We start from the raw sequence: 24,828 nt of genomic DNA on the forward strand, positions 1-24,828 counted from the left end.
TGCAGATACATAAGTGCAAGTCTATAGGACACCAAAAATTAGACTGCAAGGTGTTTTTATTCTATCGACTATAAGTTGAAGTTACAGTGAAATAAATTGCTCGGGACTTCAAAAATTCTTTGTAGTACCGGCCACTTCATTGTAAAGACTGTGCGCCACACCGCTGCTAGTAGAGAAGGTAAGCACATCCATAAAAAAAAAAGAAAAAGATAATTGATTTAGTATGAATTTAAAAGATACTGCTAATTTCCTTTTGCACACTTTGCCCAAAGGAATGTGTGAGTGCGACCCGACCGACCTTATGGCATCAAGGTTCACAGCTTGCTCCGTACCAAAATCTGGGAGCAACGCAGGGTGCAGCATCAGAACATCCAAGGCGTCTTTTGCGCCCATTGTCAGGATTCTAGGTTCACCTACAGGCTTTTCAATCATTGAAATCTTCGTTGACTTTCGCATCCTTTTAGTCATTGACGGCTTTGAGAACGTCGTCAATCGTCAGTTCTGAGCAACTTCCATCGTGAAAAACGACATATGCAATGTTTGAACCCTCCTCTCTGATCGCGTGTGACCTGCAGGTGTAACTTGCATGTAGTAAGATTAGTGGGAGACCAAAATCCTTCCTGTATTTTTTTTCTCTCTCTCTCCACAAGTGCTCATCTTTCCTATAAACACTGAGAATGTCATGAATGTCCAGGTTCCAACTAGCACAGCTTTTATCTTTAAATATTGCTGTATCACCAATTTCTTCAAGGGCCCTTGAAACACTTTTTGAACATGGTAAATATGTAAACAAGGCTCCCGTGAACAAGTGAACCAAATATTATTGCACTGCATCCCACAGGGCAGTTACAATTTTGTAGAACAGATTGCAGGCTCTCTCCTTTGCATAAACATCAGCCACTCCATAACAAGTGCGCTGAAGCGAACTCAACAAGTTTGATGGGTTATTAGGCAGATTCTGTGATCATGAGATCATTCTCAGTAATGCTATTATTGCTAATTTTATTACATATAGGACTATGCAAACACACACACACACACAATCTCAACAAGACTGAAAAAGTATTTCAGCTTTGCACTTGCAGTCTCAAGTAGCGGTCGCCTGCCCAAAGTTGCCTTTTCTCTTTTATTGCATGCAGCATTGTAATAATTATGGTTGCAGTGACTTTGGCAATTGTTTGTATGTATGTGTCCAGTTTCTTGATGAGCAATGTGAAATTGGCTAAACGAAAAGCTGAGTGGCCACCATACAGTTTTACACTGTGCATTAAATTGCTCCCTGTTCTCATTTATGTGTTGGCACAGGCTCCTACTGAGGTCAGTGCATGCCGAAATGTCTGGGGAATAACGTTATAGGTGGGAAGTCGTAGGCTGCAAAGGTGACAGTGGTAGCATGAGAACATTTCGAGTGCCTCAAAATGCCGAGTCACAGCAAACATGACAGCTTTGCATCCAGCTGATCGGGCATATTAAGCCAACGGGCAATGAAGCCAAGGAAATCATCGAGGCAATATGCTGTGGTTGAAATTGAAACGTACAAAATAATGAAGAGAAATGAAACTGGACAAAAAGATAACTTGTCGTTGGTGGGGACCAAACCCACAACCTTCGCATGAATTACAAAAATTGAGCCCCTCTGTTCACCCATTTTCTTTTCCTTCACGAGTGCCCGACATTGTTGTAAAAGTACGTTTTTTTTCTCTCTCTCTTTTTTGTTCAGCTTACAGAGGTGATTCAGGGACACCTCACTCATGCACCATCTTGCAGGGCAGTGCATGAGCATAGGAATCAGAACCCATCTTGGTTGTCATCCAATCTGCATGCACGCACAAGTAGCTGTCCATGGGTGGTCGAGCTCTGGCAACGCAAGAAACGTTCCCACAGTGGCTAAGCAAGTGTAGTTGGCTTAGTGTGGCTTGTCAGGTCGTTCCAAGAGTCATGCAAGAAGAGCTACCTTCGCCAAAAAGACAGAAGTGGTGGTCCAGATAAGTACAGCTTATTGCATACTCACATAGAGCAAGAGCCACACGTGTGAATCAAAAGTAATGGCCAACACGTTGCAAAGAAAAAAAAGCAAAGTAAAATGCCCAAGGCCTTGATACGTGGTTGGGCCTTTGTGGCAGTTGTCCCCTTGCCATCCCCTACTGTGTAGCATTCAGTGCACTAGTGGAGACGAAATGAGAGAGAAAGTGGCATGATACCAGCTTTCTAACTTTGCTTATACATGAAGAATTAAAATAATTTTTGCGACAGCGGAGTCGTGAGGCGACACCCCCCAATGGACAGGCCTTTATATGATTACTTTGAAGGGGTTTCAGGGCCCCTTTCAGTCATTTATGATCTTGCCATGTTCCCCTGCATTACGGTCACGTACCCATGTAAACAGTGCGTAAAGGTGGAAAGCTAAAAAAAAAAAGAAACTCTTCGTCTAGTTTGTATGCCAGTGAAGCAGTTCAGCATTCTCGAAAGTAAAAAAACAATCAAGGTCTTATTTTGCTTTTTGGTTGTATCCTGCCTGCAAAGTCTACAAGGCTTATTTAAAAACATTGTCAGCTGCATCAAGTTTTACTGCATGTCTAACCTGTCTGATGATTAATGCATCTGCAGTTTATTTCCTTAAATGCATAAATTCTTGAACAATGGACTTAAGAGACGAAGAAACACCAAACCAAAATGCAAATACAGTAAAACCTCGTTAAACCATACCCGTTTAAACAGTAGTTTCCTTTTAGAAGTAGTAAAGTCAAATCCCCGACTTAGCGGCCATTGAACATAATGTGTTTTGTATCCGCATAAACCATACCAGCTTATTGCGTACGTATCGGTTAACACGTAGTGTTTCCACTTCTTGGCGCGCAAACACAGCGGTGCTTCGTCTCCATCGAGTGGCCTGGCAGAACAAGCCTCAGAGAACTGAAGAACGGCTTCAAGCGCCCTGTGCATTTGCGCATGAAGCCACATCAACATGAACATCATTTCGGCGCCGTCCCAGAGAGCGTTGTGGCATCGTGTAAGCGAGGACTCGCATCATGCCAAAGCTCAGATAAAAAAGACGCTGGGTGTTCAGCATAGAAGAAAAATTAGACATCGTTCATGCTGTTGAACGTGACACGAAGAAGTCGGTGCTGGCAGGCAACATGCGTCTACTGTTGACTAGGGTGTGTGGCATTTGGAATGTGAAGAAGTTGCTTGGCAGCGCTGCGAAGAGATGTCAGCTGCAAGGTTCAACTTTTTGCCATCATTGCCTCTGTTTTGCTGAAGTGTCACCCAGCAACAGTGATAAGGATGACAAGGAAACCGACAGCATGGGCGATCCAGGCCCGACAGTGGCAGAAGCTGCACATTACATCAGCCTCACAAATGCAATCGTCGTGACAAGAACAGCGCCCCGCAATGAAAAGGTGCCCCACGACTTCTGCAACGCTACCGCGCCCGCGCACGGAGAATATGCAACACTAACGAGGAATCTGCAATGCGGGTGTTTGCCAAGAAGAGGGGGCTAGTTGAAAAGCTGGCTCGCAGCTTCAGTAAGTTTGAGGCCGCTGTCGTCGCTGCTAGGCCGCCGCGGCATCAAACGAAAAATAATATTTTTGTCGCACGAAGTAAGTAAATACTGCATGTTTTTCCCCTTTCATCACACTCTCTCTTTTGTTTTTGACAGGTAAGTGGGCGATCTCATGCTATTTCGGTTAAGCAGTACTACCGTTTAGTACATACTTTTTGCGAGCTCCGGCCAACTACGGTTTAATGAGATTTTACTGTACTGGTTTCAAACTGTTGATGCTAAAACAGCAAATGAAGTTTACCCAATACACCTTACACAGGGGAAACCGATATGTATATGTGCCCAAAGGAAGTTATATGTAGTACAGGAAGTCTCTCTTAAGTATGCATGCATGCACTATCAGATGATTTTTGGTTTCTACATGGCTTCGACATTTCTGCAAGTCATTGCTCATATATAGCAGATGTCTCGTTGCAAACAGCTTCCTGCCACTCATTTCTTGGGTGTAGCGCACCATACACACTAAATCTTTTAAGAAACCACAACTGTCAGTGAAAATAGTACACAGACAGTCAGCTAAGGTAAGCTAAGCTAGGAGGACAGTGCTGGTGAAATGAAAAACAATAGTTGTAATATTCGGAGGCAGGACGATAGCAACGCGGATTAAAAAGCACAACATGGGTAGCTGACATTCAAATTGGAGGCGGCTTAGCTCAGCTAACCTTGGATATGCAAAGCAAAAGCTTGGTCTAGCCTGGTTAAATTTTAGTTTCACTTGGTTAATCTTTGATTTAGCTGTAATTATTATACTTACATATACAATCATCGTTAAGCCAGGTATGACGGCTGTGCCTAGGTCGGTGTATAGACATGACTGTGATTAAGCTTGGGTAGACACACATTGTTCGAAGGTGTGACGCCTGCTGTGCCACAGGGAAAGCCCAAGTGCTAGACATGCAAAGAGATGCTGCGAACATGCGCAGCGTCGAAGCACAAACGGATAGGGAGCAAACGTGGTCGCTACACTGATCTTGATGGTGTGACACCTGTTGCATTCCAGACCCTCTGCAGTGAAGCAGCTCGCCTGACGATATCCACGGATTGGTCAGATGCTGCTTGGTGACGACGGCTCAAAGCCTCCCGCTCCCGCGCAACGATCAGATACAATGGCCTGTCCTCGCTCTCATCTATTGCCAAGCTTGCATTGACTAGGCGAGCGTGGCGGTCCTTTTAGCCAGGTGCGCGGCGAGCCACGTGATGTGTTTCCAAGGCTACAGTGCAGCTGCGGTCAAATGAAGGTCAAATTTGTGGCGACGGCGAAACATGGCTCGACGAGGTTAGTAAAGCTTTCGCTTTAAAAATGGAGCTGGGCAGCCTATGTAATGCGTAAGGCAGATAAACGGTTGACCATTGGAGTTACAGAATGGGTGCCAAGGGAACAAAAGTGCAGTCGAGGATGGCAGAGAATTACGTGGTGCAATGAAACCATAAAATTTGCAGGCATAAGACACAGAGCCAGCTGGTGGGAGAGACGGGTCACTGGAGATCACTGCCTTTGTCCTGCAGTGAACATAAACAGTATGATGATGATGATCACCTGGAGATGTGCGGGTCTCTGACAAGCTGCGTGTCGCCCACCCGTCCAGGGTTGAACCCGTAGCAGAGGCCATTGCGGAAGGCACAGTGCAGGGGTGCCGCAAGGCCATGCGCATGCAGCAGGCGCATGTTGAGCACCTCGGCCGACCTGTCGATGAAAAGCTCTGTCTTTTGGCCGTAGATGCGCATCAGCAGCGCTCCCTCGCCAAGCTCTTCTCCGCCTTGCCAGCAGCCAACCAGCTGGTTCGTGATGCCATCTGTGAACGTCTGCAGGAACGACAAGACAGATTTCATACACTTTAAAACAAGGAACTCCTCTCAATGCTTTTTATTAGCTGTATTTGCACAAATACGACACAAGTTCATTTGCCCTAATTATAAGCATGGCAATGCACCATGCATTATACCTGGGAGCACACTATGAACTTAATGCAAGATTTTTTTTTTTTTTTTTTACCAATGCCCGGTGTCCAATCACCCAAGAAGCGGAAGAAGGCCCAGTTTAAAATGCTACACAATATTCCGTAAGTGAATGTTCCCATACATTTAACAGCAATGCAACCGCTGCAGGACGGCAATGTTCACAATGTTCACTGGCTCAGCTATGTTGTTCAGCTCACACAGCAACGACTGATTTGATTTTATCTTTGGCAAACAAAGTGCAAATTTGTTAAGCCTTGTTGGTTCTGATTCATAGTGAACGAATAACAGTGTGAAAAGACAAGGACGAGAAGGCAGGCGACACAGGCAGCACATGTGTGTGTCGCCTTCTCGTCTTTTTGTGCCGTTATTCATTCACTGCAACGTGCAAATAGTGCTTTCAGACTGATGATGGCAAAAGTGTAGATGAAGTTAATACAGTGTACCTTGCACTGAAGGGCTTAATAATGAACCAAAGCAAAGCAGGGACTGGTGCAATATGGGAAGGCTCGTGATTAATTCTGGGTGCCTCAAGCTATTTAAGAGGATCATACAACAGCCATTGTGAGAAGCGTTGAATGTGTCTTGTACAGAAGGCACTATCTCACAAATTTTTCCTCAGGAAAAGTTTTTGAATGCACCTAGTATGAAATGAGTTGCAGTATGTGGTACCCCGCGACCATCTGGATAACCCCATGAAAAGCTGCATGCATGCATCTCCCTTCCTTGGGTGTGGATCACCCCCAAAGGCTTAAAAAGCCCTTACCAAGTCACATAGCAAATTTTGGTTATACGCTGGAAGTTGTTACATGCTCTCTTGGGAGCATTCTACTGCAAGAACTTTTCAGATTGGTTCATTAATTGCCGAGATAGAAATATTCCAATACCGCGAACCCTTGATTTCTGGAGGCAAGCGTCACCGCCAACAAGGACGCTCTCTCCCCTTATCACGAACAGCCTCTGCAAGAGAAATTCTCTTCCTACATTCTCCCATACCGGAGCTTAAGGATTGTGTGATGCATATGTCACAGTCCCCACCCCCCCCCCTTCTTTTTTTTTTTTCTTCTCTCTTGCTTTTTTGTTGTGCGGTGTACTTCTGCTGATCGTTGTGCGTGCAAGTTGTTACGTTTGTGTCATTTCGATTCGATGCTGTGCACGAGAGTACCCGATAAGTCAGTGCTCAGTGATACACGAACACTAAGGCAGGCACAAGAGGATCACAAAGCATGACTGCCCCACTGGAACACAGTAGAAAAGGACATAGTTTCGCACAACATGGTAACAAGCAGAAAAAACTCAAGTACATATCTCCTGCTGTGATGCAAAGTAAAACAAAAACATGCAGACATTCAGTTTGTTTGTTTTATTATTTCTCTAAACAATAATTTGTCTATTGAAGGAACAGATTAAACAAACAACAGATGCTCCCTTGAATAATTATCCAAGTGTCACATGTCACTATGAGCGATGTCACAGCATATACATGTACATACGTGCCCTTGCTGATATGCGTCGCCCTCATGTCTTGGAGCACGGCGCCAGCAAGAAGGGAAAACGGCGTTTAGTTCACGATCACATCCACGAGTGTGGATAGTATGCACTGCATTTGTTGGCTCTATATGGCCAGACATGGTGAGGGGCCCTTTAAGGACACATCTCAGCTGATTCTTTGGCAAAAGGGTGTTGCATTTGTCTCCTTACTTTTCTATGACTAGAATGAATCACAAACAAGAGAGAGGTTCAAAGGAAGATAGAAAATTGTAATGATGAGGATTAGTCAAACAGGGAATGTCGCTTTAAGGCAACACTTCGCAAGTCCCCTAGTTGAAACGCTGGCTTAAAGCGACATTCCCTGTTTGAATACTCCACATAATTACAATGACTGACAGTGTTTTATGCCCTAAAGCTGCACTGTGGTCTATCAAAAATGTTGTGCAAGACTGAACAACTTTGGCTAATTTGGCTTCTTTAAGCATGCCACTTACGTGTAATATAACACACACAAGTGTTGTGTAAATGGCTGGCACGAAGGCTGCAGGTATGATGATTATTATGTTTATTGGCATCCCCTTTGAAACAGGGCGGCAACAAATATAGTCACCTCGATTGCTTTAACTAATCAGGTTTCACATCTATCGCAGTCTAACATTTTGCTCATCTCTTCTTGATCCTTTCTTGCTTCTTCATTAAAACGTCCTTTTCTATAGTGTTGTGCAGTTACCTATGCTCGTAATGGCTATGGTTGCATCAATCTCGACCCCTCTTGTTTTCCACCAATAGTGTGACAATAGTGTGGTTGGCACCGAAACGCTAGCTGATGTAGAAGGCGTCATCGAAGGCGACCAACGTCTACTTTTACACAACACTTGTGTGTGTTATATTACACGTATTCGTGTAAGGCGTGCAGTATTTCTGGACGCAGCGCTGACGGTACAACAAGAAGGTAGCTGGCGCGTACTGGTGAGAAGTTCTTCTTCACAAGTAGGTTGTTTTGTAGCGTGAATGAAGACAACCTGCGCTTAAATGCCCTACGGACAACGTCGGTGTTCCCTTCCAAATACTCGACGAGGCCTTTTAGCTCCGGGTCAGCTCGCTGCTGTTTAGTGAAGTCTTCCGTGCCTATTATTCCAAGGAAGGCGTCGTCATTCTCATCGTCTTGCGGCGGGGGATCGATAGGGGTGTGTGATAAGCAGTCGGCGTCAGAGTGTTTTCTTCCGGACTTGTATATTACGGTGACGTCATACTCTTGCAGTCTGAGGCTCCACCGCGCCAGCCGTCCTGAAGGGTCCTTTAAGTTAGCGTCGTCGGAGAGTGTCTCTTACTTATCTCAACTGCTGACCAATTAATGGTTCCAACCAACTTTGAATCGCAGAGCTTCTGGGTGGTGGATGTTACCTATGGGCCTTGCTGGGTGAATATTTCTTGGCATTCCACTGCAATATGCCGAGTTGTTTGTGCACTTTTGCCACAGCAGACACATGCTTCGCCCTGCGGCGCATGTTTGCTGCGGCATGTTTTTATACTCGGGCAGACAGCTCGGGCTTCAATAGCAAGGTGTCAGTGAGTAAGCAGTGATGCCTATGCTTATGTATACAGGAGACGTCTGTTAATTTAACTCCAGTTAACTTGATCTCCACTGAAGGTCCTGGCCGGCGTCCATGCAGTTATATGGGCCCAAACTTTCATTACTTAAATAACAAAATTGGCCTTTGCCAGATATTTAGAACTTGACCAGTCAACATGCATACTGTCACGTGGTCGTGACGTCAAAGAACACAGTAGCAATACTGTGAAAAGCAAAACTAGCTTTTATTGGGCGAACCTGTGCCCACAAAACAGGCTACACTTAAAGCACAACGAGAGCGGCGAACATAGTCGGCGATCGTCAAAAATCTGATCAGCGGGTCTAGCGTGTCGGCTTTTATACAGCAGTCATCGAATGTTCCAGACTAATCGTTGGGACCCGCATGCCTTCCACAAAGTTCTACACCATTTGCGTCACGCGATGAAATCAGATAACACAAGGTTCGGCGACAACAGACAGCGTATAGAAGCATCGATAACTTTCCAGAAACTTCGGATACATGCAGACACGTCCCGCACTGTGCGATAACATTTGTTAGGCGGCGAAACGTGGTCGCCCGTTAATTATAAGTACACGTGTCAATACCCCCTCTTAAAAAGCGTCAACCCGATGCTGCAAACAAACGAAAGTAATAACAAAAAAGCACTGGTAGCAACGAAAACAAGAAAATAAGAAGTTCGTCAGTGTCCGTAAAAGGGTTTAAGACGCACCACGTGGACCACTTCAGATCGTGCGCGGCGTAGCTGTGAATGCGAAATGCCATCTGGCACGACCTCATAGTCCAGTGCGCCAATACATCGGACGACTTTGTAGGGTCCGAAATAGCGTCGCAATAGTTTCTCACTCAGTCCTCGCCGGCGTATCAGGGTCCATACCCAAACACGGTCGCCGGGCTGGTACTCGACGAAGCGTCGTCGGAGGTTGTAGTGTCGGCTGTCAGTACGCTGCTGGTTCTTGATACGTAGGCGGGCGAGCTGTCGGGCTTCTTCGGCGCGCTGGAGATAGGTAGCGACGTCAATATTCTCCTCGTCAGTGACGTGCGGCAGCATGGCGTCGAGCGTCGTCGTCGGGTTCCTGCCGTAAGCCAACTTGAACGGCATGATCTATGTTGTTTCTTGCACCGCCGTGTTGTAGGCGAATGTTACATATGGCAGGACCACGTCCCACGTCTTGTGTTCAACGTTGACGTACATCTTGGCGAGGGTCTTGTTTAGGCGCTCCGTGAGACCATTCGTTTGCGGTTGGTAGGCAGTTGTCCTCCTGTGGCTTGTCTGGCTATATTGCAGAATGGCTTGGGTGAGCTCTGCTGTAAAAGCCGTTCCTCTGTTGGTGATGAGGATTTCTGGGGCACCATGTCACAGCAGGATGTTCTCAACGAAAAATTTCGCCACTTCAGCTGCGCTGCCTTTTGGTAGAGCTTTAGCTTCAGCGAAGCGGGTGAGATAGTCCGTCGCCACGACGATCCACTTATTCCCGGCTGTTGATGTCAGAAACGGCCCCAACAAATCCATCTCAATCTGCTGGAATGGTCGACGAGGAGGTTCGATCGGCTGTAGTAATCCCGCTGGCCTTGTCGGTGGTGTCTTGCGTCGTTGACAGTCTCGGCATGTCTTGACGTAACGGGCGACGTCGGCGGTCAGACGCAGCCAGTAATACCTTTCCTGTATCCTCGACAGCGTCCGGGAGAATCCGAGGTGCCCAGCGGTGGGATCGTCGTGTAAGGCGTGCAGTATTTCTGGACGCAGCGCTGACGGTACAACAAGAAGGTAGCTGGCGCGTACTGGTGAGAAGTTCTTCTTCACAAGTAGGTTGTTTTGTAGCGTGAATGAAGACAACCTGCGCTTAAATGCCCTACGGACAACGTCGGTGTTCCCTTCCAAATACTCGATGAGGCCTTTTCGCTCCGGGTCAGCTCGCTGCTGTTTAGTGAAGTCTTCCGTGCCTATTATTCCAAGGAAGGCGTCGTCATTCTCATCGTCTTGCGGCGGGGGATCGATAGGGGTGTGTGATAAGCAGTCGGCGTCAGAGTGTTTTCTTCCGGACTTGTATATTACGGTGACGTCATACTCTTGCAGTCTGAGGCTCCACCGCGCCAGCCGTCCTGAAGGGTCCTTTAAGTTAGCTAGCCAACACAACGCGTGATGGATGCTGACGACTTTGAATGGCCTGCCATAGAGGTAAGGGCGAAATTTTGCTGTAGCCCAAATGATGGCGAGGCATTCCTTTTCAGTCGTAGATTAATTGCCTTCCGCTTTTGACAGCGACCGGCTAGCATAAGATATAACCCGTTCAAGTTCGTCTTTCCTCTGGACTAGGACGGCACCGAGGCCTAGGCTACTGGCGTCAGTGTGGATTGCAGTATCGGCACCCTCGTCGAAGTGTGCAAGTACCGGCCGCGACTGCATGTGTCGTTTGAGTTCTTGAAATGCGTTGGCCTGTGGCATTTCCCACTTGAACTCGGCATCACATTTCGTTATATGTGGTAGCGGCTCCGCGATGGGTGAAAAATCCTTAAGCGCCTATAGTAGGCACACATGCCAAGGAACCTGCGCACTGCCTTCTTGTCGATTGGCTGCGGGAACTTTGTGATTGCAGCTGTCTTCTGCGGGTCTGGGAATACCCCAGATTTGCTGATGACGTGGCCTAGGAACAGAAGCTCATCGCAAGCGAAGCGACACTTTTCCGGCTTCAGAGTGAGCCCAGGTGACTTGATGGCCTCTAATACTGTCGCAAGCTGCTTAAGGTGATCGTCGAAATTTCCGGCGAAGATGACGACGTCATCCAAGTAAACAAGATAGGTCTGCCACTTCAATCCTGCTAAAACCGTGTCCATCACGCGCTGGAACGTTGCAGGCGCCGAGCACAGTCCAACTGGCATAACCTTGAACTCATAGAGGCCGTCTGGCGTGATGAAGGCGGTCTTTTCGCGATCCCTTTCGTCGACTTCTATTTGCCAGTAGCCAGACTTGAGGTCTATCGATGAGAAGTATTTAGCATTGCAGAGCTGATCCAATGCATCGTCTATCCGTGGGAGGGGGTATACGTCTTTCTTCGTGATTTTGTTCAGTCGACGATAATCGACGCAGAAACGTAGAGTTCCGTCCTTTTTCTTCACTAAAACAACTTGAGACGCCCACGGGCTTTTCGACGGCTGGATGATGTCGTCGCGCAGCATTTCGTCAACTTGTTGTCTTATAGCTTCGCGTTCTCGCGTCGAAACTCGGTAAGGGCTCTGGCGGAGCGGTCGAGCGCACTCTTCGATTATTATGCGATGCTTTGCGACTGGTGTTTGTCGAATCTTCGATGACGTCGAAAAGCAGTCTTTGTATCGTCGAAGCAGACTTCTGAGCTGTTGCCGCTTACTCACGGGGAGACTTGGATTTATGTCGAAGTTTGGCTCGGGAACTACGGTCGTCGGGCTAGATGCGGCAGAATCCGAGAGGACAGACGCATTGCTCGTTTCCAGAATTTCCTCGATGTATGCGATCGTCGTACCCTTGTTGATGTGCTTGAACTCCTGGCTGAAGTTTGTCAGTAACACTTTCGTGTTTCCTCCATGCAGTCGAGCGATCCCTATTGCGACGCATATTTTACGGTCGAGCAGTAGACGTTGGTCGCCTTCGATGACGCCTTCTACATCAGCTAGCGTTTCGGTGCCAACCAAGACAACAATGCTGGAGCGAGGCGGGATGCTCACTTGATCTTCGAGCACACTCAAGGCATGGTGACTACGAAGGCTCTCCGGCGATATCGCTTGATCTTCCGACAGCGTTATTGACTTCGACTTCAGGTTGATGGTTGCGCCGTGTTGGTTCAGGAAGTCAATGCCGAGAATGACGTCTCGTGAACACTGTTGCAGGATAACGAAGGTGGCAGGGTAAGTCCGGTCATGAATGGTAATTCTTGCCGTGCAGATTCCAGTCGGCGTTATGAGGTGTCTTCCAGCGGTCCGAATTTGAGGGCCTTCCCATGCAGTCTTAACTTTCTTCAACTGGGCGGCGATGTGTCCACTCATGACGGAGTAATCAGCTCCTGTGTCCACTAAGGCGGTAACTGTGTGGCCGTCGAGAAGCACGTCGAGGTCGGTGGTTCTTTGTCTGGCGTTGCAGTTAGGTCTTGGCGTCGGATCATGGCTGCGTCGTGCTGAACTGAAGCTGGAACGTCGAGTGGTCAAGTCGTCTTTTGTCGGTGCAGTCTTGGCTTCCTGACTTCGTCGGGACAGCGGCGTGTCATTATGTCGTCGAGATGGTCTTTCCGTCGTCTTCGGCGGCGGCGGAGGATCTTCGTCAGTTCGACGAACAGCAACCGCACCTCCATCGGTTGCTGCTTTTAGTTTTCCGGATATGGGCTCACAGAGCGGCCCCGGGCTGGGCCGGTGTATGGTCGGCGCTGCGGCGACAGGTAGCGGCCTGGTGACGGCGAACGGGACGGTCGTCGAGGGCTCCACTGAGAAGCGGCGAGGTAGTCGGCGATATCGCGAGGGCGTTCACCTTGCTGCGGGTGCGGAGCGTTGACGGCGAAACCTCGCAGTCCCATCTCCCGGTATGGGCACCGTCAGTAGACGTGGCCAGCTTCGCCGCAGTGGTAGCAGAGCGGGCGGTGGTCGGGGGCGCACCAAATGTCTGTCTTCCTTGCGTAGGTGCACTGGGCGACGGGTGGTAGTGCTGGCAGCGGTGGACGACGGAACCGCAGCGTGACAGGGCCCTGGCGCGGTCGCGGAGGGGGACCTTGACGGCGTGCGACGGCGGCGTAGGTCATTGCTTCTGGCTGGGGCTGCGGTAATTGAGGTTGCACCTCAGGAGCTCCCAGCGATCGCTGAACCTCATCTTTTACGATGTCAGCGATCGAGGCAACTTGAGGTTGCCTCCGCAAGGTCTTGCCTCCGCAACTCCGCAAGGTCTTGCCTTCGTCGCAACTTCAAGTTGCGACGAAGGCAAGACCTTGCGGAGTTTTTCGCGCACAATGGCCCTTATGGTTTCTTGGAGATCAACGGAGCCCAGTGCTTGGATTGCGCACTGAGGCGTGAACACTTGGTGGTTATATTGCCTAGTGCGCATTTCCAACGTTTTCTCAATCGTCGTAGCCTCTGTCAGGAACTCAGCTACGGTCTTCGATGGGTTTCGGATTAGTCCGGCGAAAAGTTCTTGCTTGACGCCTCGCATCAAGAAACGCACTTTTTTCTCTTTGGACATTTCCGGGTCGACGTGCCGGAAAAGACGGGTCATCTCTTCTGTGAAGATGGCGATGGTCTCATTGGGTAGTTGGCCTCGGGTTTCCAGCAGAACTTCGGCCCTTTCTTTTCGAACAACGCTCGTGAACGTCCTCAGGAAGTTACTGCGGAACAGGTCCCATGTTGCTAGGGTGGACTCCCGGTTCTCGAACCAAGTCCTCGCGGCATCTTCCAAGGAGAAGTACACGTGTCGTAGCTTAGCCTCAGAGGTCCAGTTATTGAAGGTCGAGATCCTTTCGAAGGTTTCGAGCCAGGTTTCAGGATCCTCCGACGTAGCTCCACGGAAGGTAGGGGGCTCTCTGGGTTGTTGAAGTACGATGGGTGAGACTGGGGCAGCCATTGTGGTTGTCTTGGCCGCAATCTTCTTGGTCTTCTCAGGTAGAAGTCCGTGCTCCGGGGGCAGGTGTTGTAGACGACGGCTTGCTCGATGGTCCGTGACTACGTTGATGCTCTCTTTACGGTCCGGGCTTGGATCACGGCTTGTCGGGGGTGTCCGGTACATGGACGAAAAGTACCTCCACCAGATGTCACGTGGTCGTGACGTCAAAGAACACAGTAGCAATACTGTGAAAAGCAAAACTAGATTTTATTGGGCGAACCTGTGCCCATAAAACAGGCTACACTTAAAGCACAACGAGAGCGGCGAACACAGTCGGCGATCGTCAACGGGTCCAGCGTGTCAGCTTTTATACAGCAGTCATCGAATGTTCTAGACTAATCGTTGGGACCCGCGTGCCTTCCACAAAGTTCTACACCATTTGCGTCACGCGATAAAATCGGATAACACAAGGTTCGGCGACAACAGACAGCGTATAGAAGCATAGATAACTTTCCAGAAACTTCGGATACATGCAGACGCGTCCCGCGCTGTGCGAAAACATTTGTTAGGCGGCGAAACGTGGTCGCCCGTTAAATATAAGTACACGTGTCAATACACTTATGGTGACCTCAATAGCAATCCCTTTACTGGCAGCATCTGTCTCAGCAAAGCTTGGAGGACAATGAGTGCGTCATCTCCCATCGAAAACGCCTATTTCTGGCCTGCCCTAGAAACACTTGCAAGCAATAATGGGAGCTCATAATCTCCGATTATGGTATTTACCCTATTCGATGCACACTTTTCTTATTCCCCAAGGAAATTGAGCCAAAAATCGTGTTCGCAGCGTCCGCTTGATTCACACCAGCATAAGACGACTGTACTGCGGCGAAGCTGGCTTTAGGAAATTAGCCGCCACTGTTCAGCAAAGACCCTTGCCTACTTTTTTTTTTTTTGCTAAAAGATAGAGTGTGCATTTAATTTTTACTTTGTTTAAGGGCTTTAATGCTATTTCTACATTAGTTTTCTACTTTTTACAGATAGAAAACGGGCACGCATTTGATTCAGGAGTGTGTTGGAACCAGCAAATAAAGCCAAATAAATCAACAGTGTGTTTTATCATTTTTTTCTGAATCTTCCTTAATTCAGGCTGCCGGATAATTCGACCGATTTCGTTGGTCGCGTCAGGGTTGATTTAACAGAAGTCGACTGTATAAGCCCCAGCCATATCAGGGTGTGTGTGTTGGTGCATTCATGTCGGTGCGGCAAGCTGCCGCCGAATAAGGGCGTCTTCTGCCTGGTGGTTGTATGACACCTAAAATTGGCGACAAGAGTGGGAATTGCAAACTCATCTAACAATGAGCATGAAGTCATAACAAAGAAACATGCTGCAGCTGTTGAACAAACTTTACACAAGTACAAAAACTGCCTGAGGCATCCAAAGGGGTTCGAAGATTGCTTGCCTTGAATCGAACAGAAGTCAGGTCCCAGCAAGGGCGCACGTGCTGGAGCACTCGTAGTGCACCTTCTCGCAGCGATACCTCGCTGGAACCATCCACAAAGATGTCCACCACGTCCAGTGGGGGCTCCCCGGCACCGTTCTGAGCACACACTGCCGTGGCCGAAGCTGCAGAGGAAGCCGGCTCTGCAGTTGGCTCGGCATGGTTCACGGCTGTGGCAGCCATAGGCAACAGCCGTGTCGGGATGGTCAATGCATCACCTCAAGAGCCCGAAGCATGGCACCTTCCTTGCCTGCCTTCCAGGCAGAGAGGCAGTGATAGCACCTGCAGCAGAGTAGGAAAGCCCATGCTATGACTCCATGACACTCAGAGGCTGTAGCCTTCTACGATGACCTAAGAATTCAGTACAAGCTACACCCACAAACCTCTGTCGGGCCTGACCTTTGTGTTCTAAAACAGACCCCTAGACGTCAGCTGTGACAAAAATTAGCAAATGTAATTGACTGACGCATATATAACAAATTCTCAGAGTTTAACAGCAGTGTAAGTTGAATCTCGTTAATTCGAACACGCTTAATTTCAACTTCCAGTTTATTTGAACTGATGCTGTGGACCCGTCAAAGTTACGTGTATTCCAATGGGTGAAAACGCCTGGCAATTCAAACGTGCAAGCATTTACGATGGTTAATTAGAACATACCGCGCTCCGACAATGCTCTCAGCAATGCGCCAAATCACGCGGCGGCGCCTCCGACCAGCATTGCTCTGACCCCGACATAGAGGACGGGCGAAAGAGAAACCACTCAATGCCGCACGCAGAAGGAAAAAAAAATGTGGTGGAAATTTCACCCTCTCTCCGTTTCTGTGTCACGCCGTAATGCCCCAGCCACCTTAGCGCCAAACGCGTGATTTATTTATTTATTTATCATACCCTCAAGGTACGGTTGTAGATTGCAGAGGTGGGGATGTACATTGCAGAGGTGGACGTGATGGGGAGGGATCGGTCCTGGGCCGATTTTTCGTGGCTCGCCGAGGCGGCAAGGGAGCCCCGAGCGGAGGAGACAGTGGCCCCTACAGTGATGTACATGCGGGAAACTGGTATCATGAGGACCCACCAGAACGCTCTACTCGTACTCGCATCTTGTTCAGCCTGACTGCTTGTTTCACACTACCGTCTGCTCGCATCAACTCTCGCTTACACTTGTTTTGGTAGGCTTGATTGGTCTCATTCATGCTTGTTTTTTTACAACGACACGTGTAAACTGAGACATCCCGATGGAAAGGTTGTTGGAGACTACGCCATATCCGATTCTGAACGACAAGAGAGACGCTCAATATAAGGACGCGAAGGCAATACCCAGTACCTCATTCTCCTTGTCTCTTGAATGCGGGGACATCGCAATGGAAGGGAGCACACCAACATGTTTATGATCAGCGGCAATGATTTCGTCATCTTGCTAAGACATGACCCACGTTAAGAATGCAGGACGAAGAAGGTAAACATAGTGCTGATCTGTCAGCAGACGCAGGAAAAAACATGCAAGCATGCAGAGGGAAGCAGCGGCGGAAGCTCAGTCTGGCTCGGCAACTCTGCTGCTTTGGTGATGGCAGAGGTAATTAGCACCAACCAGGAAGTTGGCAGGAAAGCAAATCACCCTCTCTCCAGCCCTTTCTTGCCAACTACTCTCCCCTCACCCTCCCTTTCAACTCCCTCATCTTTGATGGTTTCCACGGGCGGCCGCCTCTGCGCCCGCGACAGCTTAACCCACTCCCCGAAGTTTCGTTTTCTGCCGTTATCAGGAAGCGAGCGTTGGCCGGCATGAGCAGTTTTGTGGTCCTTGCTCACTGTGTGCTTGCACACCGCGATATTTCCCGACTTGCACAGATCGTCCATCGTGTTATGGTGCACGAAGGAAGTATACTTCTAAAACAAGTCCTTCTTTTAATTCGAGCTTCCTTTATTGCAAAACAAAGTTTCGGGCCCCTTCGAGTTCGAATTATTGAAATTCGACTATTTTTCAGTAAATTCTTAGGATGTTGCCAACTGTGACATAAAATTCCTAGCAACAAGTTATGACATCTTGAAATCCAGATGGTTCCTACAGTAAATAGAAACTACTGGTAGCACTAAGGGCAATGCCATATGGCGGGGCTTCAACTCGGTGGGTTCCGAGCTAAAATATTACTGAACTAACTTCTTGGTCTGTTTGAGTCATTTTAATACTGGTTATGTTAATGCCACTAAAAAATTATTTCTCACTGCAGTTTTGGGTGTTGCACTTCCATCCCACAAATTATTGCTTTACGGTATCAGTTAGTCATTTTCTAAATATTTTTTTTATGTTTGCAATAAATCCAAGCCCTTCGTCAATAAAATGTAGTTTGCACTTGTGTTTGTCCGTTTTTGTGTACACTTTGCACTATCCACGGTATTCAATGCAGTACCAAATAGCCCAAACTGTCACATTGCAACAGCTTGGGCTTTATATTAAATTATATTTTATGCTTTATTACCAAATGCAAACACCAATGATGGCCCTATTAAGTTTTTCTTTCAGAACACATTAACACCCTATCCAAGTATAATATTTCATTTTTTTGCCTAACAGCCAGAAAAACTATATGAATGCACATGCTGCTTCAGCCTCCACATTCTTTATAGACTGTGTTTCATGTCTTTACTGGCAAACATCCAGTGAATTTTTTTACGGCTGAGATGGTTATAACTAGTGCAATAAAGGCAGAATACATAGAACAATAAACACACAGGATACACTGTTGCTGCTAGACTTAAAACCATGTTTTACTGCTCAAAACCACAACCACACAATAACCAAGAGATGTACAAAGCCTTGACTGCAGGAACAAAATATTTATACTGATGAAGTCATAAAAAGAAAACACTGACCCATGTATTTTTATCCAGATAAGGAATCGCCCTACAGCCAAGTGTCAGTGATAGGGCACTTCTACACTTTTCTTTGTTTTTTTTAACAAAACCCCTTTCCAAAGCTTCCTTGTGAGCTCTCGAAAACGCATCAACCAGGTTTGCTTTTACCTATGAATCTTCTTTACGCTGAAATAATCAAACAGAACTGCACCAATAACAGCACTTTTGCTTTGCATGCTGCTGTGTTATGGCTGACAACAAGCAAGAGAAATGCCAACCTGCACTTCATTTTTCACCTCCTCTTTACTTAAATCTCCCGAAAATCTAAAAGTTAAAAGGCACCAAAATCTCTTTTCAGTCGTCCTATTGAAATGTTATAGTGTTTGGAATAGTGTTCAAGTTTCATTCAATGTGCAAAGCACATAGTTGCATAACATTCAAATTGACATGGCATTGATGTGCCCAATGATCTGCCACACCTTGAGTGCACACTTGCACTTACAGAGGTCATTATCAGTGTGTTGGTTCGTATCACAGAAACCAAATCCAAGCCAGACCTTGGCAGGGGCAACCGTCTTTCAGCACTATCTCTGCTATCAGTCAGTGGTGATGGAGGCAACATGGGCAGACGGCATGCAGTTGTGCCATCAGCCGGCTGACGACTTGACACACGGATGTCAAACTGCAAAGCCCACACTTCCCCAGCGGTCACTTTGAACTACTGGCAAGACACCAGACATCAGACAAGCAGCTGAGGGCATCACTCTTGTCGCAATGTTTTGGCTCCCATTAAGCATCTGTCCTGAAGCGGAATTTGGCCTTTCTTCTTCTTTTTTTCAGACCCCTTCGTCCAATGGTCTTTGATAGAAGAAGCAAAGGCAGAAGGAAGGAAACAAATGTCTTTGCAAGAAGATGGCTGTCAGCAATGTCAATTCTTCTGTAATTTAGTTTTCATGAATATAAAAAAATTTTATGTGCATGTAGAAGATGGTTGCCAGCCTCCTAGCTTTCTAATGATAAAATTCTGAATAGACATACAGAACCGAAATATATACAATATTTCTTAATATGATTATGGAAGTTACTGAACTGTGTTAAACAGCACATCATTCCACTGCAAGTTATTTTTGCAATGATGCCCATTACAATTTTGCAACAGCTGTCCCTTGTTAAAGCTCACTGCAAGATCTAATGACTGGCTCAATCTTAACGTAAAAAAAAAAGCCAATTATTTGCCCATCTAACAACAAGCCGGCCTAACCTCCATATTTCCAACTGCTAAACTACCGTCTGCACATGCTTGCTTGCAATGGCACAAAACAGCCTTCTAGCATTAGAAGCCCAGACTTTACCAGCCTATCTTTTTAATTACACAATAAGAAAAATAGGCTTTATTTTAATTGTAAATTCCTATCAAGAGAATAATCATATGCATAATTTTAACAATTGCACAGCCGGGGTAAAAAGTAGTCACTGTTAGCAGATACACAAACATCATGAAACCTATAAAACTGCACAGAACCTGTAATGACTACCACAATAGTAATGAGTACACAGTGCTTTAAACTGAAAAGTTTCCTATGAATGGAAGGTTCAAAGACAAGCTTCAAATAATTGTCAGGTGCATAGCTGGCATGTCACCTGAAGCCACCACAAGCCACAAAACGAGGCAACAGCTGTCACACACAGTGTCCGGGAGTGCCCTTGCAACACCCCCCATGCTTGTGTGCAGCAGTCACGCCCCCTAATGGCCCTGTCGGCCTTGGCTGGGGCAATTATCCAGCCCCCCACCCGGACACATGCGAATGCTGGCTGGCTTGGACGCTGTTTGCCTCAATGGCAGGCTTTGTGCCCATGAGCAAAAAATAACATGAAGCACAATCCAGAGCTGATCGATGCTAAGGGACGTGGCAATGTTATGAAACATGACACAGGTGTTCTATAAAGAATTGATTTTGAATACACTCTACATCATGCAATGCCACAAGCAATGGCCACTTGCTTCAGAGTCATTGTTGGAGGGTGCAAGTGTAAGTAAACCATTTGTAAAAGCAAATGCTTCCTTCACTCCAACAGACTACACGAATGTTATGAAACAAGGAAACACCTCTTCAAAGTATTAATTTTAAAAGGACTAAAGAAAGGCATTAAAGGGGCCCTGAACCACTACTTATCAAAGTGGAGAAAGGCATTTGAAGTGAAAATAGGCTATTTCAGACATACTTTGCCGTAAAAAGTCCTTCAATGTGTTGGGCAGAAGCGGAGTTATTGATAGTCAAACACAGCCTCCACTGTGCTCCCATTTTTTTCTTCAATGCCTTGCACTGCAAAGGCTACGGCGCTGCAGTGCATGCCTTTTAAATGTCACTGCGCCGAGCAGTTCAAATTTCATGTTGGATGTTAACGTAGGCACCACAACCTCCACTTTTGGTGCCTATGACGCGCTAAACACAAGCCAAATGCACTTGTCCTCAGCGAGGCACAGTACACTTGGCCAGTGGACTCGTTGTGGCACCCCACGGTGGCCGCGGTATCTACACCATGTAGCTGATTGCACCTTGATGTCAGCTATCAGCCAATAGCCGCCGTCTAAGGTAATGACACAATAGTGTGTCTAGAAAAGAGTGAGGACAGGGACATCTGTTGAAACGAGAGCATTTGAGAGAAAGGTGACTTCGCGATCCACTTGCGACCTCCATGCACCGCGTACGACAGCAAAACTTGCCCGAGATGTCCACAGCAGCATATGCTACCGGTGGACTAAGTTATTTCACCAAGCCCGAGGGATGGCTCAGGGCCCCTTTGTTAGTTGACATCGGTAGACTGTTTCCTTAGAACTCTATAGGCATTTATTTGATGAAAAACATTTGCTAGTAGACAAAATTAAGCCCAAAATTTTATTTACGAATTGTATGTGCAAATCATAATGCCGACGTCAGCATGACATCACAAATTTCACTGCCTTTCTGTGTATTTGGGCCACTTCTCTGCAGAAGATCATTGAAGTCAGTACACTGCATCCTTGCTAAGTCGATTCAATGCGATTACTCAAATAGTCTTAAGAAGATGCTACCAAGCCCCATTACATCACAAGGAGCTAGTGTAGAAATTTCAAGATGGTGTCACCTCCCTGCATATTAGATTCTCACGTTCTCTATCGCCTACAAAGCCTCAGCTAGTAGTCATAGTGGCCCACTTAGTCTCTAATGGGTGTACTCCACTTTCCTTAATATCTCAGTTAGTGTCCCTAAAAGGCCCAGCACAATGCACAGTGTCAAGCTACAAGGCCGTATAAAATGCAAAGGCCGGACACATCATTGAAGCAGACGAGGAAGCAGACAACTAGAAACGAAAAGTGCAACAAAAGATGCTGTAAGAGACACACATGCACACAAGGAAAATGACAAAGCCACGTTAATGAAGAATGCGAATGCTAGGAAGTGCAAACACACAAATGACAAAGTGACAGTGTGAGCCACCACAACATGCATCTTCCAACAACTGTATTTCAGAAAATGACACCACATGTACAGTCCACTTGTCAGTACACAGAGTTTCCAGAAATCTGCAGGATAAGTGACCAATGGTGTAAAAACAAATAAGACAGTAGTTTCTCTCATCAGGGTTACAAAAGGAGTACTTACACATATCCCTCCCTCCCCTTCCCCTTCCCTGGGCTGTTTAAAGCATTAATAACCTCATTGGTGCTTTCATGGGAGTACTTGTGAGTGTTATTATGGCTGGGAAAGTGCCATACTGATTTATTATGATTCGTTCGGGCAGAAAGTCTGAATGGCGCCCGAATGTATGTTGCTTGTGGTATTCAATAGGAGCCGTGATAAAGCAAGTATAGAAATTTTAATCTCGAAATCATTCTACATTGGAGCCAGTGGTTGAATGTTAGCCTTGACGTGCAGGTTCGTAATGCTCGTTTGACGCGAATATTGTGAATATATAAATCTCAATGCTAAGTTCTGTATGCGTTCCAGTTTGTTGGTTAAATACTTGTAGTGCGGAGCCCAAATAATGTCAGCATACTCTAAAGCGGGTCTCTAATGAGGGTTCTGTATGCATTTAATTTAACACTAGGAGGTGTGTTTCTAAGTTTCCTTCTCAAGAAATGTAGTTTACCTAGCGCCTTGGCATATATGTTATTTATATGAGCTTCCCAATTTAATTTTGTTGTAAGAGTGACTCCGAGATATGTGACCTCATCGAATTTTCTTAGTGGTATATTGTTTATTGTGTACGTAAACTGAAGCGCATTTTTCTTGTGTGTGAAGGAGATACTGGTAGTTTTTGTTGCATTCAGTTCCATCCCCCATTTGTTGCACCAATTTTGTATTGCAGCTAACGAATCGTTTAGTTTTACCTGATCCTCTCTGGTATTCACTGTTGTGTACACTACGCAATCATCGGTGAATAGGCGTATTTGAATAGGCAACTGAACACATGAACGAATATCATTGATGTAGGTCAGAAATAGGAGGGCCGCAAGAACCGAGCCTTGTGGTACAGCAGAAAAAACAATGCAATCAGACATAATATCATTCATAGCTACGCACTGCTTTCTGTTTTCGAAACAGTTCTTGATCCACGATACTGTTTTCTCATGTATACCAATGGCAGTTAGTTTAGTAACAAGATCTGGATGAGGAACAACATCAAAGGCTTTTGAAAAATCTAAGAAAATGGCATCTGTTTAGCTTCTGTTATTTATTGCAGCAGCTATATCATGGGTTATCCCAGCAAACTGAGTAATAAAACTTAGACCTGAATGGAATCCATGTTGCCGGCTGTATAGTAGGTTATTATTCTCTAAGTGCAATATTATGGCCTTATAAATAATATGTTCAAACAATTTACTGGACGTACATGTTAATGAAACAGGTATACAGTTACGTCGAGCTTAGAGCCAGATTTGTGCACAGGTATTACTTTGGCCATTCGCCAGTTGTCAGGTATCACTGAAGTTCCCAAAGATCGCCTGTAAATTACGTACAAGTATTTTGACGTCCAAACTGCAAGTTTTTGCAAAGATGTGTTTGATATAAGATCAGGGCCACAAGGTTTCTTTACATCCAGTTTCTGTAAGAGTCGAAAAATCCCTTTTTGGTCGATATCTATTTCGGGCACTGGATTGTCGAACTGGTACCGTGGAGAGGGGCCGTTAAAGGTAGTTCTGTTAAATACAGATTGAAAAAATTCGTTAAATTTGCTTGCTATGACGTCAGGCTGAACAACAGTCTCATTTGAAACAGTAATCTGTGATACCGTGTGCCGCTCCCTCGATAGGCAGAGCCAGAATTTTTGTGGTTTATTCGTCATGTAAGAAGTCAGAGTAAAAGTGAAAAAATGCTCCTTGGCCATTTGGATCTTATCTTGTAGCAAGCGTACGAGGTCTTGAAGGTCACGTGTGGTTTTCTTTCTGCGCTTCCTTTTAATTTTTCATTTTAAATGTATTATTTCACGCAATAACCAAGGATGTTCTCTGTTCACTGGCTTCTTTCTGGAAAGAATGTATTTTTCTTGACAAAAATGTACAATATTCTTAAAACGTAACCATAATTCATTTACGTCAAGAAGTAATCAAAACTGCAGAAAACAGGCGTTCAAATATTCTGAGACAGCATTGTCATCCGCTGTTGAGTAATCCCTGATAACAGCAATCGATGGCTTAACACGTTCACAGTTTCCTAAAATTGGGCAGGAGAATACAATCCTTTTGTGGTCCGAAATGCCATTTTCAACGTTTAATGTGTTATATTGAAATAGGCTGCTTACGAACATCAGATCAAGCACAGAACATGACGGACCAGCTATTCTAGTAGGTTCGGAAACTAGTTGGTCTAGAGAGAAAGTAAATGACATAAACAATAGTGATTCAGCACTTTTCGTGTCAGAGCTGTTGTGCGAAAGATTAGTCCAATTGATTCTTGGTAAATTGAAATCACCTGTGATGATAATATTGGAACGTGAGCTAATGTGCTGTGCAATGTAATCGTGCATAACGTCTAGATATTCAGGGGGCGCATTCGGAGGTCGATACACACCACCCAGAAATATGCTTTTTCCATTAAATATAAGTTTACACCATACGCTTTCATGGCCAGGTATGCTGTTTAAAATTGTGAATTTTATGTTAGATTTAATTGCGACAGCTACACCTCCCCCCTGCAATTCTCTGTCTTTCCGTATGAGCCGATAGGAAGGTGGAAACACCTTGGAATCCTGGACGCCTTCATGAAGCCAGGTTTCCGTGATGACTATGATGTGCGGTTGATGGGCTGCAACTATGCTTTCAAGTAGGCTGAACTTATTAACTAC

General features: G+C 46.2%; 1 protein-coding gene across 3 annotated transcripts in view; it reads right to left on the minus strand.

Moving 5' to 3' along the window:
- Nucleotides 1-24,828, minus strand: part of eas (ethanolamine kinase 1) — an 81,096-nt gene that overhangs the window by 37,962 nt on the left and 18,306 nt on the right. For 2 of the 3 annotated variants that reach the window (XM_075690858.1, XM_075690856.1), the window contains exons 3-4: nucleotides 15,616-15,936; nucleotides 5,103-5,368 (exon numbers count right to left, since the gene is read on the minus strand). In XM_075690858.1, coding sequence (XP_075546973.1) covers nucleotides 5,103-5,368; nucleotides 15,616-15,837 — 488 coding nt within the window. In that variant the 5' untranslated portion in view covers nucleotides 15,838-15,936. Of the gene's footprint in view, nucleotides 1-5,102; nucleotides 5,369-15,615; nucleotides 15,937-16,542; nucleotides 16,683-24,828 lie in introns of all 3 variants that reach the window. The other variant, XM_075690857.1, reaches the window with a different exon arrangement.

The sequence above is a fragment of the Dermacentor variabilis genome, chromosome 4, assembly GCF_050947875.1.
Source record: "Dermacentor variabilis isolate Ectoservices chromosome 4, ASM5094787v1, whole genome shotgun sequence".
Classification (NCBI taxonomy): Eukaryota; Metazoa; Arthropoda; class Arachnida; order Ixodida; family Ixodidae; genus Dermacentor; species Dermacentor variabilis.